This window comes from Watersipora subatra, chromosome 3 (genome assembly GCF_963576615.1).
Source record: "Watersipora subatra chromosome 3, tzWatSuba1.1, whole genome shotgun sequence".
NCBI lineage: Eukaryota > Metazoa > Bryozoa > Gymnolaemata > Cheilostomatida > Watersiporidae > Watersipora > Watersipora subatra.
Genome location: NC_088710.1, coordinates 15,475,653 through 15,495,969, shown reverse-complemented (window position 1 = coordinate 15,495,969; position 20,317 = coordinate 15,475,653). Strand labels below are relative to the sequence as shown.

At 35.8% G+C, this 20,317-nt stretch overlaps 1 protein-coding gene across 1 annotated transcript; it reads left to right on the top strand.

The window, feature by feature from the left end:
* The first annotated feature begins 728 nt into the window (after window positions 1-728).
* On the top strand, window positions 729-20,136 carry LOC137390376 (uncharacterized). Its single transcript, XM_068076709.1, has 15 exons — window positions 729-797; window positions 1,416-1,516; window positions 1,884-2,064; window positions 2,930-3,092; window positions 3,808-3,878; window positions 5,658-5,741; window positions 6,058-6,128; window positions 7,178-7,255; window positions 7,774-7,834; window positions 8,063-8,184; window positions 9,432-9,660; window positions 16,517-16,622; window positions 16,766-16,866; window positions 18,587-18,721; window positions 19,835-20,136. The coding sequence occupies exons 1-15, from the start codon at window positions 795-797 to the stop codon at window positions 19,979-19,981; spliced, it is 1,653 nt and encodes a 550-aa protein (XP_067932810.1). The 5' UTR covers window positions 729-794; the 3' UTR covers window positions 19,982-20,136.
* The last annotated feature ends 181 nt before the right edge of the window (window positions 20,137-20,317 follow it).

Sequence of the window (20,317 nt, the reverse complement as noted above, 5' to 3'; positions counted from 1 at the left end):
CTATATAGACTTAACTCCCAATTCAGTTAAACTAAAACTAACATTTATTTGCTTTGAATTAGAAACTCTGTGAATATTTCTATTCAGGAATTTCTGCTGAGGCGATATGTTTAAATTTCCATACGTGCGTTTTACATTTAATAAACTTGAGACTTCGTATGAAGACAGTTTACTGCCAACAAAAGTTAATAGAACCAAATATTCCATTTCATAACTATGTAAATACTTGTATATTAGAACTTCATCGGGGCTCTATTTTAGGCTATTAAATTTTCACAAAGCAAATAACTCGAGTGCCATTGCATATGATACTATTAGCAAAGTTTACAAACAGAAGCTATTGAAGAGTTGCTTATAGGAGTACTGTTAAGTGTTGTGGCATGCATTTCTTGTATTGATTTCTGCCTCTGCCATGCTAATGCTCCACTTTCTTGCAACTATATATTCTGTTAGAGGGCATTGAAAGTGGTCTTTCTTCTTAAAACCAATTAGATCTATTTTATCACACTGTGCTGTCTTTTCTATAGATTTGAACGATGTCGGCTAAATCGAGAGACCGATTTCGTGGTCCAGTTCGCCAAGTTACCATGATGGATATCGTACGACAGCATACAGCTGCCGTAGGGAATAGATCAGCATCAATCTCGACAGGCATGCCTGCGACGAATAACTCTGCCATTAAAAAGTTTTTGCAGCGACGCACGGCAACTAACCTTAACCTACACAGTACACAGCATTCCAGGGGAGACTATTGGAAAAAACTTCAAGAAGAAAGCAAGGCCAAAAAGCTAAAAATGGTAAAATATGTCTGTATTTAATTATGAGTGGTTACATTACTACAACCTTAATTTGGAATGCTCAGATATGTTGTCCTCTAGTAGTACTCGCACTCTTTTCGAGTTTACCTAGTGCAGTGTCATTTTGTTTATCATTTTATTTTATATGAAGGATTGTGCTTGCCTTTGATAGTATTACAAGTTCACAACTGCGTCATCCTGGGTATGGCAACAGTACTGGGTTCAGTACACTTCAACGAATATAATTTTTTCCTTATCTCAGCCTATATATATTACCAATCATGCTCTGCAAGAATTGACATACATACATCGAGCTATTTCCTATCGATTACAATAACTTCAGCCAAATAATTTTTTTTTAAGTGAACAACCTGATTATCAGAGATTTTTCTACAAAACCCTATAAAAATTTCATCACGTATTATATATGTTCAATGGTGGAGATGGGAAAATGTACTAACGGTTTGTATAGCTTTCCTTTGCGCTCTTTTTATCAATAAAACTTTATAATAGAGGTATTCTCCCGAGTTTTGCACTTGTATCCGTTAACGTTTGTTTTGCACTTGACATTGACATTAATTCTAAATACCGGATGATTTAGGAGTTTAAGCTTTTCAGTTGAAGCTAAAAAGAAAGATCCGTATTGCTGTGAGGCTCTCGATGTTTCTACGATCTTGGTGGAACAGACATGTGAGAGAAGTTGAAAACATGGTCCTCAGGTCAGATTTATTTTAGCTTGCTATTTATATATAACTATTTTTTCTATAACAAATGTAGGGTATACATGTGAATGTCTATTGGGTTACTACAATATGGCAATCTTTCTAAAGGTAAATTGTACTATTCAAACCTGCACTGCTTAAATTTAGAGCGAGTATTTTGTAAAGAAACAGACAAGAATCTAGGTTTGCGACTTAATGTTTAAAATAAATAATTTTGAGCTCACTCAAACCAACTCAACATTCAAACACCACGAGCATTTTCTTGAACGCTGTAGAGGTTTTTTAAAGTTTGAATCAAATAAATGGTAAAATATATTGGCAGTCTTACGATAAATTTTAAATGCGGTGATTTGTTTCACTTCAGTGATGAAAAGATGGATTTTTTAACGAAACTGATCAAGCCTCAGGTAAAGGAAGAAAAGCCGACTGACATGCTATTCGATGTGTCTGAGTTCAAAGCAAACAAGAATCAAAAACTCTCACACGAAGCAAGACGAATACTCACCGTGCTGCCGCAATATAGAACTGACAGCGACGTGCACTACGTAAGTACAGAGGGTATTTGAAAGAGAGATAGAGTTCAGTGATAGTGATGACATATAGTAACAATAATAACCTTGGCAATAGATTCGCTGGTCAACTAACTTTTCTTTCTAAAATGTTTTTGTACTCTTCTTGGTTTTTAACCATTAGCCTAAACGATATGATAATATTAGCACGAAGATTTGCAACTTCAACAGCAATTGTATTTTGACAAAAAATCCATGAATGCATTCATTGAGGGCAAATGTCTTTAATCCATGCAAAAGTGGGCTCTTGAATTTCTAATCAAATATATCGTAGCCCATTTATACTAAAAATGAAAATAAAAAATTTGGTCATCGAGTCCCCGGCATTGCTTGAACTAGACCTACTTAGTCTGCTCTTACAACTCTTCCATCTTGTAAGAATTTGTTAACATCACAGAACATCACTCTTATTATAGTAAAGACTATTCTTCGACGTTAGAAAGCAGTCTCATGAGCTGAATGTCCCAAGTTCGAGACCAGCGTAAAGCGATCTTTTATCAAGCACTTTAATTACCGTCTATAGTATCTCTTTAGTGTTATAGTTTCAAGCACGATCATAAGAGCAGAGTTTCATAATATAGTAGATGTATAGATTCTAAAGAATTTACGGTTTCTTATGTAACACACAGATACTATTATACATATCATACTTTTAACATTTTTGATTGAACATAACATCCTTCCACCATTCTCAATACAACGGTAAATGTTTGGTGATCTAAGATTGGCCAATGAAAATTCGTCGACCCATTAATCACAGTTTTAGGATCTACTAAATCTGGTTCGTGGCAGGGTACTCGGCTACTTGTTTAGGTTCAGTCACAAGCCCGTTTGTCTGCAGGCAAGGATCGCTCTAAGAGCACACAAAGAGATAGCCAATTGCCCAGTCAGAATGCAGACTCTCATTGCCAAGTATGGAATGCTGGAAACTTTTGAGGCAAAGAGATGCATCGTAAAACAGGGTCACCCTCCAGAAGCGTTCTACTACATCTTCTACGGAACTGGTAAACGCAGTCTGGTAGTTCTTTCTCACAAGCTTTCAGTGAATTACTACAAGAGTCAGACTTCTTGACTGTTTCATTGTTTCTGAGACTTGAGAATTTTACTTTATATAAAAGGAACAAAATGAAAGTCTATGAAAACCTGACCATTTGTTCATCAAACTCCCGCAGGACAAGGTGAAATAAGTTCACAAGGTAACAGCTGTAATCAAGTGTGAGGTGCAGCCTGATGTTTATACCTATGTTTATACGCAGTGCAACAGCACTGCGTTTTCATGACGCGCATAATTCGCAAATTATGGTCTGGTGCCAAAAAGGACTTTCGTCACAAGTGCTTAATTGTTTCAATGGGTATAGATAATTTTTTAACTGCATCTTTATAACTGGAAATCATCAACTGTATGAATACTGGTAGGCTGCAACTGTAGTAGTAATCATATAAAACACAAACAGCATTAGTTAGCTGACAATGCAGTGTATAGGTGTAATTTATTAGCTACTACGGTGTATATGTGTTATATCATATGCCTGCTTGGGCACTGTTTTAAGATTGTATTTCTGTCTGTTTTTGTATAAGCTTGCCAATTTAAGTTCATGTTGAAAAGTGTGTATTTTTTAATTCAATGCAAATGTAATGAGACTATTTACCATCCTCTCTCTACTTTTTCTCAAGTTTACAAAGTATTCCTGCACAAGAGCTGTATCTCCTATGTTGCAGTTGCTGTCACCAAGGACGATGGACCAGAAAAAAAAGTGGAATGTCTATTAGAAAAGGGAGAAAGTTTTGGGGTATGTTTTGTGGTCTGATAGTAGTTATGAAATGCTTGGGGTATGTTTTGTGGTCTGATAGTAGTTATGAAATGCTTTAAATTCAGACATGTTTGTACAGCATACGAAGTAAAGGTTTTCCTAGTGATTGTTTCAAAGTTTTAAACAAGATATGCTAGTAAACTATCTTTTAGGTAATCCAAGTGCTTTTGATATTCATTGTGCTGAGTTGTTTGGAAAATGAAAAATGTTTCTTTTATCATTACATTTTCAAGCGAGAATTTCTGCTTTACATTAATAATTGGTCATAATAATTATTAAAACAAACAAATTATTATTCTAAATAAAAAAGCTGTTTAGAGTTTTAAATTCATTTAACGAAGAAATTGGTACAGAATGGCGATTATTTGCACACTAGCAATTCACTTTTCAAACTTACATAGCGAGATAAGATAGATTTGTCAAAAGAAGTAAGACTGTGAGCTACTGGCTCTATTGCTCGCAGAACTAGTAATTTCAACTTTAATCTGACACTGCTTGTGAAGTCAGGCAAATGCATCCGCAAATATGATTGTTAGAATTGTTAATCTATATATATATATATATATTTTAAAGTTTTTGTGTGTGTGTACTTTAGTTTGTCTAGCAATAGCTATAAAATATTGGAACGAAGAACCCGTATCGCAGAAGATTGGATCTAAGAACCTCGCGTTCACTAGGCAAATATCTTACCAATTAAGCTACGCGAGATTGATGGGCTTGATAAGCGTTATATGGCACTATGTGGGTGAAAATAAGCATACCACTCTGTGTATGGCGTAATGTCATTTTATACTTGCTCTCACAGCTTTTATTAGTAAGTTTAGCTTACTCAAATTAGCCATCGGTAGTGTGCCAGGTTAATGGCAAGTGGGAGGCAACTATATTACCTGTCACTGTTTATAAGCTGATTTTTAATACTAGTGAAATGCATCTATATGCTAGCATTCCACTGTATTAGTATAACACCCACCCGAGTTGACAGAACAGACTTTATAAGCGGTGTTTACATAAATAGGAAGAGCTCTGCGCAACCATAAACATCAGATGGCTAGAATTCAACCTCTACGACTGCATTTACAAGTCTTAGAGTTGACTGCTGAGCTGCTTAGTATTTATTTATCAACTTGGCAATGTCGCTGTCAGTTTAATACATTAAAGTAGGAAAGTTTGTTTTATTTGTTACCCTTCTGAAGCAATGAATTGATAAGTTTACTCAATGTTGATATATGAGCCAAACATGCATGGTAAACGTTGGTGTACTGTGACCAACTTTGACTGCTCTGATGTGTGTGATGATTTTAAAGAAAATGTTATTTCCGTCTGTTTGCTCTATAATTCTGAACTGCGTTGTGTCCATTGAATATATTTAAAATATTTCATATTTCATTGGAACATCAAAAAAAGTTAGAGAAAATATTATTAAAAACTTTAAAAAAGTTCTTTAGCATAAAAATGGCCAATGGTATAAGACTTGCTCATTAGCCACTCACTTTTATTTTCCTCAATGGTTTGATGAAAAATTTGGTAAAACACTTCCTCTCATTTGAAGTTGTGTTTGCATACTGTCACAGTTGAAAGACTTGGCTTCACCGCAAATATGAGCTGACTATTAGCAGTAAATAGAAGTGTGGCCTCCTTCGATTAAAAACATTGTAATGAAAAATACATGGTAGTAACAGGCTAGACATCCTTTCATGTTAAATTAAACCAGAATTGTATATGAGAAGTTGTAGGATAAACTGAATTTGTGTCTTACAGGAATTGTCAATAGCTAACAATGAGAATCGCCAATCATCTGTGATCAGCAAAACAGAAATACAGCTCATATCCATCAAAAAGGAGGTAGGGGCATCTTTAACATTTGGTTCATATGCATGGCTATGTGTATATGTGAGAACTTCTCCATATTTATATTTCCCAGCACGAATGAGTTTATGATATCAACACGGTCATTAGCATTTTTGTTTTTTATGCTTATGTAAAATAAATTAAAACAGTTTGTAGCTTCATATACTGATAGCATTACGCCGACGTTGCTATTTATTTTATTTGTGCTTCATTTACAAGCTTTCTTATTTACATTCAAATGTTCAAGCTATTTCAGAAAGACAACTTTCTATCTGTAGCAAGCATGTAGCCTACATGTGTGTTTTTGCAGGTTTATGAAGATGCTTTCATGTCAGGAGGATCGAAGAGAATCACTGATCCTGATCATGACCAGTTTATCAGGTAAGCTAGCTTCTAGCTAACTTCCTACTATACATGTAGGTAGGTTGAAGTTAAACCTGCACAACTTTTAGTAGAATTTATCAGAAAGTATTGGCATTTTTCTATCATTTGCAATTGTTGTTGTTGATGTTTGAAATGATCTGACTGTCAGGATGCTTCAAGATTAAAATCAACAAAACTTGATCATGGTTAAAACACAGAAGAATAATACTTCTCCAAAAATGATGTCAGTAGTTGTGTATCCTGTTTGTCGCTCTCGTTATGACACTGGCTATTGCATCCAAGTTGCGATGTTAAGTTGTAAGTTGATAAGTTGTAGTGTTACACATCTCTGTTGACATATATTTTATTTGTATTTACTCTTGATTATTAAGATAAAACTTCAAATATAGCTTCAGATACATTTATAGATGGTTAGGTCGGTTAGAAATTGTCTGACCTTTCCTCTAAATGCTGTGTAAATGTATAGGTACCCGATGAGGCCGCATATTTATCACTTATAAACAATATTATGCATGACTACTCAAGGTCATCGTTGGAGAAGTTTGGGCAGATCTTTTTCTGCTGAGTTTTAACCGCGATCAAGTTTTGCCACTTTTAATCTTGAAACATCCTGGCAGTCAGATCACCTCAGACATCTAAAACGATACTTTCTGATACAGTCTTCTAACATTTTGTGCAATTTCATCCTTAAGCCATTGGTGCAGCTAAAGGTGTCCGGTTCACATTAGACATCTTGTAATGACTGCGTGTAAAAAGTTTGCATCCTTCCTTCAGTTTCTGTCAGTAACCAATGTGAACCAGGTTTTAGTCTGAATTTGTCAAAGCATGCACTTTAAAAAATGAATAAAGATAATGCGAACTATTTTTGAAACTGGCTACTATGAAAAAAACACTTTTTACTTTTATCAACCTTGTTGGGAATTTTTTCACATCTCATAGAAATGATTACACCATTCCTTGCACTATTACTATGTCTTTATATTTCATCTTATAACGAAAGGTTGGATTATGGTTCTCATTATTTATGACCAGTTAAATTATTTTAGAAGCCTTCCATTTCTAAATGGTTGGCCGACGGAGTTGCTGAATATCGATTCTAAACAGTTTGTGTTCACCTACTTCCTGTAAGTACATATACAATACATGTAGTAACACTACTGCTCTCTTTAGACACATAGTTTTAGTGATCATACTTTCACTCACTAACTCATCACTCCCTGCAACTGACTCTAGTATTTTAATGTTATTAAACAACTACTCTTTTACACAAGTTATAAACTTGCAATGTGGCTACAACTCCAAAAACTTTACTAATCTGCTATCTGTGCTGGTTACCATGAGCTGACAACTCTTTGCATTAATAAATTACGAAAAAATCAGGACAAATCTAATGAACAGACACTTTAATTTTCAGTTTTCATAAAATTAATTTAGAATGTGCTCACCTTTTGGCAGATTTTTTGCTGAATTCTGATTGTGCAGTGAGACACTTGATTTCAACAGAAATCTAGATAATGAATATATTTTGTTTGTTCTATTACTAATTTTGTGGCAATTATTTATAAAGATTTTTAAGCATTTTCAGAAGTAATACAATTAATTTATAACGTGTAAATGCATTCTATGCATTTTTCTTTTGCAGTCGAGGAACTGTTATAGTGAGAGATAGCCACCACAGTGAATGGGTTTATATAATTAAATCTGTGAGTTACCTACTCTTGTGATAAGTTTATAGTTGTTACTAAATAATGACAACTATTTGTCATGTACATGGATTTATTAAGATTGTTTTATTATGTCACACCATGAATCATGCCTTTATTCTACTTGTTTAGAGGTAGCACAACTCTGAAGCTGGTATAGAATCTTTCTCAGATTAGCTATGCTTGATGATAGTTACTAACATGTTTTATTGCGTTTTTTAAATATAGGGCAGTGTGGATGTTTTAAAGAAACTGCACAAATCCAAGACAACTATAGATGACAAAACTGGACGACAGAAACAAATTTGTCGACCGGAAAGAGAGAAAATGGAAGCATTTCTTTGTGGAGGGTAGGTAAATGTCGACATTTCAACCAGCTCTTCCGCTCACACCTAATTCTGAACATCAGCTTGTGCAGGACCCCTTACAGAAGGTTGTGTCATTTGAATTTAACCTTAACGTTTAATAATCGCTGTCAACAACTGAGGAGCTTATTCCATATATACAGTTCCTACCCAAAGTACAAAGATATTCATGTCCACAAGTGCATAGACATAAAAATGCTGTATGAACATCTGTGAAAAATAGTAGGTCTAAAAATAATTGTAATATTAAACTACTGAATTATAAAAGAAATCTAGATTTACGCGAGTAGAAAAAAAGTTGCAGTTTATCCAATGAATAGTAAATTTTTTCTAGATAAAAAAACCTAAAAAGTTACGTTTATTGAGTAAGTGACTGCACTAGACTAACATCAGTGAAGACAAACCTATTCAAGAACACTGGCTCAAATTATACAGAAACTTAGAATCATTTTATCTAGTCTACTTTTAACTTGCTGCCAATGTTAAATACTTACAGTGGTGATCATAATAATGGAACCGCCTGGTAATTTCATAATAATATTGTTCATTTATGGCATAAACTCTTTTTTCCTATAATCTCAGATCATACATCTTTGAAAAGCAAATTTTCTAGACATTTTGTCTACCACCAAAGGTGCATTCTAGTAATAAAGTCTGCTTATGGTGTCATAGCAAATACTAGAATGCTAGAAATACTCTAAAGGAACTTAAAAACACCACCAATTAACTTTAATAGATCTATGTTCTAAAATTATGTCAAATTAAGTTGCGTTTTCCACAAATTTACACATTATTTGTATTGAATTTTTGTATTGCTATATGCCGAAATGCCATACTGTACAAAATCAAACTAATAAAACAAATATCAGTTAGTTTTACATAATATTTTTATTCAGTACATTCTGAGCTTTCCATTGATGTGCATATTGTCATAATTCACATAATACCGACAGAACAATATATGGATTAACAAGAGAAAATGTGTTTATTTTTAAGTGGTTCCATGATTACGATCACCACTGTAATAAGCTGTGGTGTTATTAATAACATAAGTGAAAATTATTTAGACCAGTATCAATAGAATGGAAATTTTTTACTTACATATATTTACTTTACATATATTTTACTTTATTTACTTTACAAATATATTAATTCCTTAGTACTTTGTATTAATTCAGTAGGACTTTGCCATTTACTATGCGGGTAAGCTTTCTCTCTCTTATCTTCTTCAGATACTTCAAGTACTGCGAAGAAAGAAACATCACCGTGCCACCTCCTGTAACAGCTGATGATCAGCCTGCTTATAATAGACCTACCACAGTGAAACCATTTTATCACGCTCGAAGGTGTTCTCAGAGTGCCCCTCCTATTAGCTTTCCTAATAGATCTCAGAATAAAGCTCTAAAAAGCAGAAATGGTTTAAACACTGCATCGCCTTCCAAAACACTGTCAAAGTTGATGGTAGGTGACAGGGTTTTAACAGTTTTTGGTTGTTTTAAAACTCTTTAATACAGTATATACTATAGCAAGCCATACATGGTATGCCAATATTTTTAACAAGTTGAATATGTTTCTTCCCAAAAATATCTTCGCACTGTCATCAACTTTAGACAGTCATTTTTATGTTTCTTCTTGAACGAGCATTAGTATATCACTTCCTCAAAGCAGGCACATGTATCTCACACAAAAATATTATTGAGAAAATTTAAAAAACAACAATAAAGTTTAGGGGATAAATTTTGTTTTACCAGTATATGCCACTATGTCTGCTGTTCACTTGAAGATGAAAAATTGTAGAAATTTTATCTGAAAAATCTGTTTGATAATTTACTGCCTCCAGAAAATGAGGGAGCAATAATTATTTTCAACATGCCCTAGTCATGCTCTTGCAAGCTAGGCAAAGAAGGTGCGTTTGTAGCAGCATCGGAATGTGTCAGCTAGGCCTATGCAAATTACGACACATTAGAGCTGATTCGACATGATGTGCAAGTGCTCTAAATATTAAATGCTATCATTGTTACTGGTTTTTGTTGCTTGTTGACTACACACAGACTGCAATATGTATGGTTTTGAGAGAGTTGTGTCAGAATTGCATGGTTTTTCAAATTGACCCATTTAATAATTATTTAGTGGTGGAAATCTTATCGGAAGGTGAAATCACGGGTCTCCTTCAAGGATGTCGTCAAAAGACATCTTCGCGTTACCAATGAAGGTAAGACATAACTGAGTCTTTATGTATATTAGAGCTCACAATGCTTCTCTGATGTCTAAATACAAAGCAATATCGTTTTTATTGTTCCTTCATACTTGATATTACACACAGCTGTACAAAGATACACACTCAACTAGGTGGAGAAAACTTTGTATAAGATGATGTCTATAGGTTTGAAAGAGACACCCATTGAACATATCTAGTAGCCTGGCATATAAACTTCAGACTTAAGTCATCTGTTTATTCTCATTTTTTTTGCGATTTTTAGTTTGTTTTGTTATGTAATAAAAGTGGATGTTACATAAAAGTTCTATTGTTCAATGAAAGTTTGATAGCGTAATAAGATGTAGCCTGAGCTTCACGCCAACTAATTGTTGAACGAAATCATGGGGCTGTTCAGTTGATGTTAATCTGCAACTAAGGCTAGATTAGCTGTGACTATAGCCATATTTAATTAAATGTCACTTATTATTGAATTATCTACTATAAATTGCTCCGTAATTGTGAGCTGTTTCACCCTAAAATGTCTACTAATTGAAGACTGACATTCATCCTGCGTGTTCTGTATAATTTTTAACACAAGCATTTTAGCTAATCTCTAAATAAAAACATCAAGAGCTCAGTAATGCACTAGATATCGACATTATATAGCATAGATGTACATTGACTGTCATGCAAGTGCCAAGTATTACTGGTACTTTGCCAACAAACATTATGCTTTTTAGCTAAAGCTTTATACAAGCTAATATTATATAGTACTGTCTCATTATAGCTATTAATAATGCTTGTAGCTTTTTACAAAGCTTTTCTATGACCAAACACATAAATACTTGGGTTTTCTGTTATCAAATCAGTTGTCTCTGGAGTGTGCAATAAACCATTTCTCTAATTTAATACTCTATTTAATTGCTTCTGTGCAGAAACATAACAGAAGCTAATTGGCAACAAGGATTTCTCTTTTGAACAGTTACAAAGAGTTTTGTTCAGATTTTATCATTGATAAAATCGATACAAAGAGTTCTAGTTTATTACAAGAGTAACTGTTCAAAATTGCACCACTACAATGGCAGAAGTAGCAGACCTGATCAAGCTAATGCAGAAGCAGCAGGAGGACCAGAGACAGCAACAAGAGGAGCAGAGAAAGCAGCAAGAAGAGCATAGACAACAGCAGCATGAGGAGTTCAAGCAGCAACAAGAGGAATACAGATGTCAGCAAGATGAAAGAATGGAGGAGAATAAGAAACTGATGGAGCTACTACTACAAAACCTACAACGGAAACAAGAAACAGCTGCAACCGCTGTTCCAGCCTTCCCAGGTTTTGACCCAACAGCAGAGCTACTAACAGATTACATAGACAGATTCAACACATTCATTGCAGCAAATTCTATTCATCAAGACAAGATTGCTGGCACTTTTCTCACCAACCAACAGCCTACACTCTACAAGCAGCTTAGTAATATGGCAGCTCAGCTTTCAACACCCAAGCAGATCAACGACCTCAACATGGATGAAATACTGGAATTTCTCAAAGACCAGTATGACCCTAAGCGCTTCATTGTTAGAGAGCGTTACAAGTATTGGAGTGACATGCAGAGGAAACCTGGAGAAACTATTCAAGAGTTAGCTGCCAGAATTCGTCAGGATGCAACTACATGTGCCTTCATAGACATTACAGAGCCATTAGATGAGGCTCTCAGAACAAGATTTATCTGCTCTGTAAACAATGAAGCAGTTCTCAAATCTCTCTTCAAGGTCAAGGACAATGAACTCAACTTCAACAAAGCTATACAGGTAGCACAGGAAACAGAAGAAGCAGCTAAAGTTGCCAAAGAGACAGTTTATGGAAACTCGTCTAAAGTCAACAAGGTTGCTCAACAGAAATCAAGATACAAACCAATCCAGAAAAACAACTCTACACCTGACAAGCAGAAGGAAGGAAAGCTATGCTACAGATGTGACCGAACTAACCATACAGCGGATGACTGCAGATTCAAAGCAGCCACCTGCAACTTTTGTTCTAAACAAGGTCACATAGAAAGAGCATGCAAGAAAAAGAAATCATCTGCAGCAGAAAAACCAGTAAAGATGATAGAATGCACATCAACCAAGATGGTGAAACTTGCTGAAAACATCAAACTGGAGGGAGACAACTTCACACTTGAACTGGACACTGGAGCATGTGACAACTTCATCTGTAAATCAATATGGGAGAAGCTAGGAAAGCCAAACCTAAAACCTACTACAGTTAACTACAAATCAGCCTCAGGACATCTCATAGAGACGCTTGGCAGATGTGAGCTAACTGCCCAATTGGATGCACCGAAAGAAGTCAGACTACCATTTGTGATTAGTGCTGTACAAGATCTCAACCTACTAGGAAGAACTGCTATACAGCAACTAGGCATCTCTATTGATGACAAGCTACAACAGAACCTTGTATCAACAATCACAGAGAACCAGCCAGATGGGAGGTTACAAATCAAGTGTAAGGAGATGTGCAAAGAATTTCCAGAAATATTCAAAGACGAGCTAGGATGTCTCAAGAACTTTGAACTAGAGATAAACTTCAAACCTTCAACAAAGCCAGTCTTCTGCCGACCCAGACCAGTTCCTATTGCCTTGACAGAAGAGCTCAACCAAGCATACGAAGCAGGTGTAGCTAAAGGCATATGGGAACCAACTCAATTCAACCAGTATGGAACACCAGTTGTACCTGTACGCAAATCTACAACAGGTCAAGCTGCAGGGAAGATCAGAGTATGTGGAGACTACTCCAAGACTATCAATAATCAGCTAGAAACACATAGGAAACCTATCCCACTACCAGAAGATCTAATCAGAAAACTAGGTGGAGGCTATTGCTACACAAAGATTGATTTAGCAGATGCCTACAATCAAATATTGTTGGCACCAGAAAATCAACGACGACTAGCACTATCAACACACCGAGGAGTACTACTACAGAAGAGGTTGCCCTTTGGCATAAGCTCAGCACCAGGGTATTTTCAAGAAATCATGGAGCAACTGACACAAGACCTCCCAGGAGTAGCGGTATACCTAGATGATATACTAGTGAGTGGAGCCAATGCAGAGAGCCATCTACAAAACTTACGTCGACTTCTTCAAAGATTAGAAGAAAGAGGGCTCAGATGTAGAAAAGACAAGTGCTGTTTTGCTCAACCTACAGTAGAGTATCTGGGACACAAACTCACTTCAAAGGGAATCACTAAAGGAAAGAAGGCAGATGCAGTACAACAGATGCCAGTCCCAACAGACTTAACTCAGCTAAGATCTTTCTTAGGAGCTACACAATTCTACAGCAAGTTCATACCCAATCTGTCACAACTCACAGGACCATTGCACAAACTGACACGCAAAGGAGAGACCTGGAAGTGGGGCACTGAACAAGAAAAGAGCTTCAACAAACTGAAAGATATGCTATCAACTGATAGTGTCTTAGCACACTTCAACCCAGATCTTGACATTGGAATCTCATGTGATGCTTCAGAAACTGGACTGGGAGCTGTACTATTTCATCGTTATCCTGATGGAAGTGAGAGACCAATAGCCAATGTTTCAAAAACACTGACCAGCACACAGAGGAAATATGGACAAATACAAAAAGAAGCTCTCTCAATCATATTTGCTCTAAAGAAGTATCACCAGTACCTGTATGGTCGACGGTTTATCTTGGTAACTGACCACAGACCTCTTCTCACACTTCTAGGACCTACCAAAGGAGTTCCAGCTCTAGCAGCCAACAGACTAGCAAGATGAGCACTGGTACTAAATCAGTATGACTACACCATAGAATACAGATCTACCCAGCATCATCAAAATGCAGATGTCCTCTCAAGACTGCCAGTTGGACCTGATAAAGAGTTTGATGCAAGAGAAGATGAGGATGATGTTGATACAGTATGCACTATTCACACTATCGGACAACAGCTCAACTCTACAGACTACAATGTTCTAGCAAAGGAGACAAAGAAAGACACAACACTAGCCACAGTAATGCGCTACACAGCAGAAGGATGGCCTGGTAACAAAGAGATGAAGGAGACTCAGCTGTCACTCTTCCACAAGATCTCAGATTCACTTTCTATCACTGAAGGTTGTCTTCTATATGGCAACAGAGTAGTCATTCCTGTCAAGTTACAACAGGAAGTATTAAAGATCCTTCACCTTGGACACTTTGGAATGGAAAGAATGAAGAAGCTAGCTCGAACTGCTGTCTATTGGCCTCGCATTGACTCTGATATAGAGGAGACAAGCCGACAGTGCACTGCCTGTGCTGAACACCAGAAGCTTCCACAGAAGTATCCTATACATCCCTGGATGCTACCTGAGAAGCCATGGAGTCGTCTTCACTTAGATCATGCAGTGAACTTCATGGGCAGCCAATGGCTAGTGATGATAGATGCCTACTCAAAGTATCCATGCATACACAGGACGTCATCTACTTCTACCAGAGCTACCACAGACATCTTAGAGGAGATATTCGCACACTTTGGATACCCTCACACCATAGTCACTGACAATGCTACCAGCTTCACCTCAGGAGAGTTTTAGCAGTGGTGTCAAGAGAGAAGCATTGTTCACCTCACTGGAGCACCCTACCATCCAGCTACAAATGGCGCAGCTGAAAGACTAGTACAATCCTTCAAACAAGCCATGAAGAAATCGTCACTCTCACCTAAATCTGCCCTACAACAGTTCCTGATGCACTATAGAAGGACACCACTTCCTACAGGATACTCTCCCAGTCAGCTGCTGAATGGAAGACAGATGAGATGCAAGATTGACACCCTATTGCCATCACCCGCACACATAGCACAGTTTCATCAATCCAGAGAAGTCAACCGATCGGCAGAAAAGACAGTTAGCAAGATACACAGCTACAATCTTGGAGCACCATGCTATGCCTTGTATCATGGACCTAAACGCAACAGACAACCTAGATGGGTTCCAGCCATTGTTACTAAGATATATGGAACTCGTAGTCTCAATGTCAAAGTGGTACCAAAGGGACCTACTTGGAGAAGACATGTTGAACAACTCAGACCAAGATACTCAACAGAAGAAGATCAAGACCCTGGAGATAAACCTGATATAACAGAGGAGACAAAACTGCAACTACCAGCCCCTACAACTGTAACAGAGCAACCTCCGTCTAGAAGAAGACCACGCAACCCTCGTCTACCTGATGGAGATGAGTATAGCAGAGACAAACCCCGAAGGTCTAAGAGAACCAGAAAGAACCTTTAGCTTAGTGAGGAGGTGTCATGCAAGTGCCAAGTATTACTGGTACTTTGCCAACAAACATTATGCTTTTTAGCTAAAGCTTTATACAAGCTAATATTATATAGTACTGTCTCATTATAGCTATTAATAATGCTTGTAGCTTTTTACAAAGCTTTTCTATGACCAAACACATAAATACTTGGGTTTTCTGTTATCAAATCAGTTGTCTCTGGAGTGTGCAATAAACCATTTCTCTAATTTAATACTCTATTTAATTGCTTCTGTGCAGAAACATAAGCGACTATTAGCGACTTTTGAGCAACTATTATGATAGTTGCTCAAATAGCAACTATCATAATAGTTGCTATTTGAGCAAATGAGTTTAAGAGGAATTTGGAATTCCCAGACAAGAGAATGCTTATCTATATAAATCTGAGTGTTAGCATTTTTGACTTTTTGTGCACCTTTTGTCCAGTTATAGCAAATAAAATCTGGCAATGCAACCTTCATATCGCAGAGAATTTGATCTCAGAACTTTCTATCCAGAAGGCAACAAGCTACGCTGGATACAATAGATTTTTTGAGCAGATAGTCATTATTTGTGTTAAAATACGGATAGCGACTCTGTTTTACGTGCAACATCACTAAAGCTTGCTCTCATGGCTCTTACTAGTACGTTTAACAGCACGTATTTGTACTAGCTTACTCAAATTAACCAAGGGCAACTACATTATCTGCCAATGTTTATAAGCTGTTTTTAATACCCATGCAATGACAGGCATTAGGCTAGTCTTAATGTTACATGAGCCGTGATATCACTATGCTTCTGCGTGGAAGACACTTCTAACTTTTGGTAGTAGAATAAAACTAAACTGACAAAAACAATCTGGGATGCCAACTTGTCAATGATCATCAATCACTATGTGTTAACAGATCTTGAGGATGAACTGGACGACTTGGCAAGCAGTGAGTAGTGTGATCTGCTGTAGTGGATAGTAGTAGTAGCACATCTTCGTGGGGAGTTTCTGTTTGCAGTGGCACTACTACATACAACAGTTTGTATCTAATAATCTGCAATAGAGTTATTAATTGATTGTGTCTACTTATAGTTGCCCCTGAAGAGTTTTGCCCTCCTTCAGAAAAAATTGAATCACCAACTGAAGGAAAAAGGACATATTTAGATGACTTGAATCAAGGAAAACAGAAAAAAGTGAGCAGACAAAGTTTACCTAACAATTTTGGTGTTTTTCTGATTTCTTACACATAGGCGAGGTGGTGCACATTAAGGATAGATGTGAAGCATTAAGATTCCGATGCCGTACAGCTGCCAATTGTAGGGAAATCAAGTTAGTTTTTGGGCTACATGAGGGCACACGATAACTGAGTACACTGTTAGTAGATTAGCCCTTGCATGCTGATGCATCACCATAAGCCATGACCCGAGTTCTTTATAAATGGTTTAATGTTAGTCGACTACAATATCTAAACCCTTACTTATAGTTAATGTGTTCAGTCTAGGCAAAAATAATTACATGTATGACATTTAATTTTGAGTCATTGATGGAGCAAGTAATGTCAGTTGCATATGTAGAAGATAACTCCAAGTTTAAGAACATTCATACGACTAAACTAAAGCTTACTGATTACTTGTTCAATGTCAAATAGCTTTCTTTATTTTGTCAAGTGTACTACTCTGGAGTATGCGTAGGGAATTCAAAAACACCCTTTGATATTTATGTAGCGTGTAGAATTTGCTTTATTGTCATTGGTCCGTCATAGGGTGTGCTGTCACAGACTAAGTGGTCATAACCTGTCCTTTAGTTTAAATTATATTCTGCAGGTGTATTTACTGACGGAAGCTGACATTAACCCACAGTTTGTTAAAGTACAAACTCTGACGAAAGGCTCCAACTTTGTAAGTACTGTTGCATCATTTAAAATTTTACAAAAATATTGTAAAGGGACAGAAACATTGTGAAGGGACAGAAACATTTTGAAGGAACAGAAACATTTTGAAGGGACAGAAACATTTTGAAAGGACAGAAACATTTTGAAGGGACAAAAACATTGTGAAGGGACAGAAACATTTTGAAGGGACAGAAACATTTTGAAGGGACAGAAACATTTTGAAGGGACAAAAACATTGTGAAGGGACAGAAACATTTTGAAGGGACAGAAACATTTTGAAGGGACAGAAACATTTTGAAGGGACAGAAACATTTTGAAGGGACAGAAACATTGTGAAGGAACAGAAACATTTTGAAGGGACAGAAACATTTTGAAGGAACAGAAACATTTTGAAGGGACAGAAACATTTTGAAAGGGGAGGCGGTAATCAGATTTTATGAATTCATTAAATTTTGTTAATTTTGATTAAAGTTCAATCTAATAGATAAACAGCTGACTTGTACTGTTATTTTATTAGGTAAATCGTGTAGCATCATAATTTGAAACGCAAAAACTTTCTCCTTTGAAGAACAACAGTTCCTATATTAAATTATTGTATGCCACACAGCTTGAACAAGTCCTTAATATTCACTGTGTAAAATATATTAAGCGGGTCAATGACTTATGATTTACAAAAAATATATTTTATTTAAAAAAGAATTTTAAATAGTTTTTTCTTAAGCATTTGGTTTTAAATTAATGATTTAGAGCGATACAAAGCTTGTTTTATGTACGGTGTGGAGATTTTTATATTTTTTTAATTTGTTCCGTAAATTCTATATAACTTTAGCACAACAGTTTGAAAAATTTATCTATGACGAACTAGAACTATGTTTTTAATTAAGTTAGACAATAATTCTTTTTTACGACTCTAGTTCTATCCTCAAATTGATTAACATCTTACTAATGGTACATAATACATAAACAGATACCTTGAAGGATGTAATTTTATGTGAGCTACAAACTATCTTAACGTTAACCAGGGTCTGGCAGATCTTGTACTTGGAGAGCAGCCAAATATGTGTTTAATCAGCAATGGTGCCGAGTGTCTGATGATAAAGAAGGACTTTTACATGGACCACTGCCCACAGTCATTGCTCAGAAAACTACTTCAAATTGTAAGCAAAGTAATTCTCAATAACACGTCTATGGTTATTTTGGTTAACTTTGGTACTCGAATGATTTGAAATATATAATACTGGTATATGTATTTAATTATATATGGAACATATATATGTATAAATATACATACATATACATACATGCATATATTCATTTTATTTTCATATATGTATGTATAAGTATACATACATATATAAAAATGAATATAAATACGTATAAATATACAAAAATATAAAGCTAGAATTATATATACATATATATGTAATATATACATTATATGTATTATGTAAATTTATAAGAAAAATTACACAAATGTATATACATATTATTTTTGTTTTACATTATTATATAAATTTATATTCATATTATTTTTGTTTTATATTTTGATATACTTATATAAATTTATATATAGAATAATGGAGATGAAAGTCTACCTTTTTTCTGGAGACTGGGCGTTTCTTGTTTCTGCATTCATCAAGCTATGATAGTGTAATATGTCACCACCATCTGATGAATATCAAAACATGAAACTGCTACTAGCAAAAACAAATAAAAGTCAATTTTCATAGTTGATCATTCATTTATCACAGTTTTGCTACCCTATTATTTCACACTTCCCAAGCTTATACCTAAATCAAGTGTATATATATATATATATATATATACTAGCAGAATCCTTTGCGTTGCACGGGTATTCAAAAACAGCTTATAAACAATGGCAGGTAATGTAGTTGCCTGCCACTTGCCATTGCCCTGGCACATTGCCAATGACGAATTTGTGTAAGCTACTATCCATATGGCTAAACTTACCAATAAGAGCTGTGAGAGCAAGCTTTAGTGATGATGCATAATGCAGAGTGCTATGCGTATTTTTACAGAGATGGCGACTCATATCGTCTAATGAACCCATTGCATCTCGCGTAGCTTAATTGGTTAGGTTATCACTTGGTGAATGAAAGGTTCCGAGATCAAATCCAGCACAAAGAGGATCTTTCATTCCTGGATTTTAATAGCTATAGCTGGAAAGACTGAACAATGGAATTTGAGATTCATATAGATGACATGATCTGTTTATTGATGACCCATTGATGCTGTTTGATGTGCTACAGGTGGGGCCATACCCAGAAGAAGAAGACTTACAGAAAGATCTTGCTATCAAGTTGAACTGGGATGCGCAGAAGAAGGCAATTCTGAATGGAGCCATCACCGATATTCAACACCGCCTGTCTAGGGTTGGCCCGGCCAGATTCCAGTAGCCATCTAGTAACGAGCTCCTACTAGCCTACGCATCACACTAATGCTTCCAATTTTTGTATTTACAATTTTTATTTTTACAGCTTATGCTAGCAGTTATTTAAGCAATAAAATGTTATCAAATTATCAGTTTCTACCCTGTTTAGATTTGGGCGTGTTTACTTTGTCAGATATATTTAAATGAATATTCATTTAATATCGAGCTTTGTTAATTGCTGCTTTTAAATATATAAAAAAGATGTACAAATGCGATTGCTCAGCATTGACAACAAATAGGCTGTTGACTTTGGTGAGAAAGAACAGATAGCTTCTCCTTACATAGTCGTTTTGAGTCACAA

Excerpts from the sequence above, each read along its gene's own strand:
- LOC137390376 (XM_068076709.1), top strand. Across the intron at positions 16,623-16,765 it reads ACTGGACGACTTGGCAAGCA|TTGCCCCTGAAGAGTTTTGC; the intron begins GTGAGTAGTGTG and ends GTCTACTTATAG. Across the intron at positions 18,722-19,834 it reads TCAGAAAACTACTTCAAATT|GTGGGGCCATACCCAGAAGA; the intron begins GTAAGCAAAGTA and ends GATGTGCTACAG.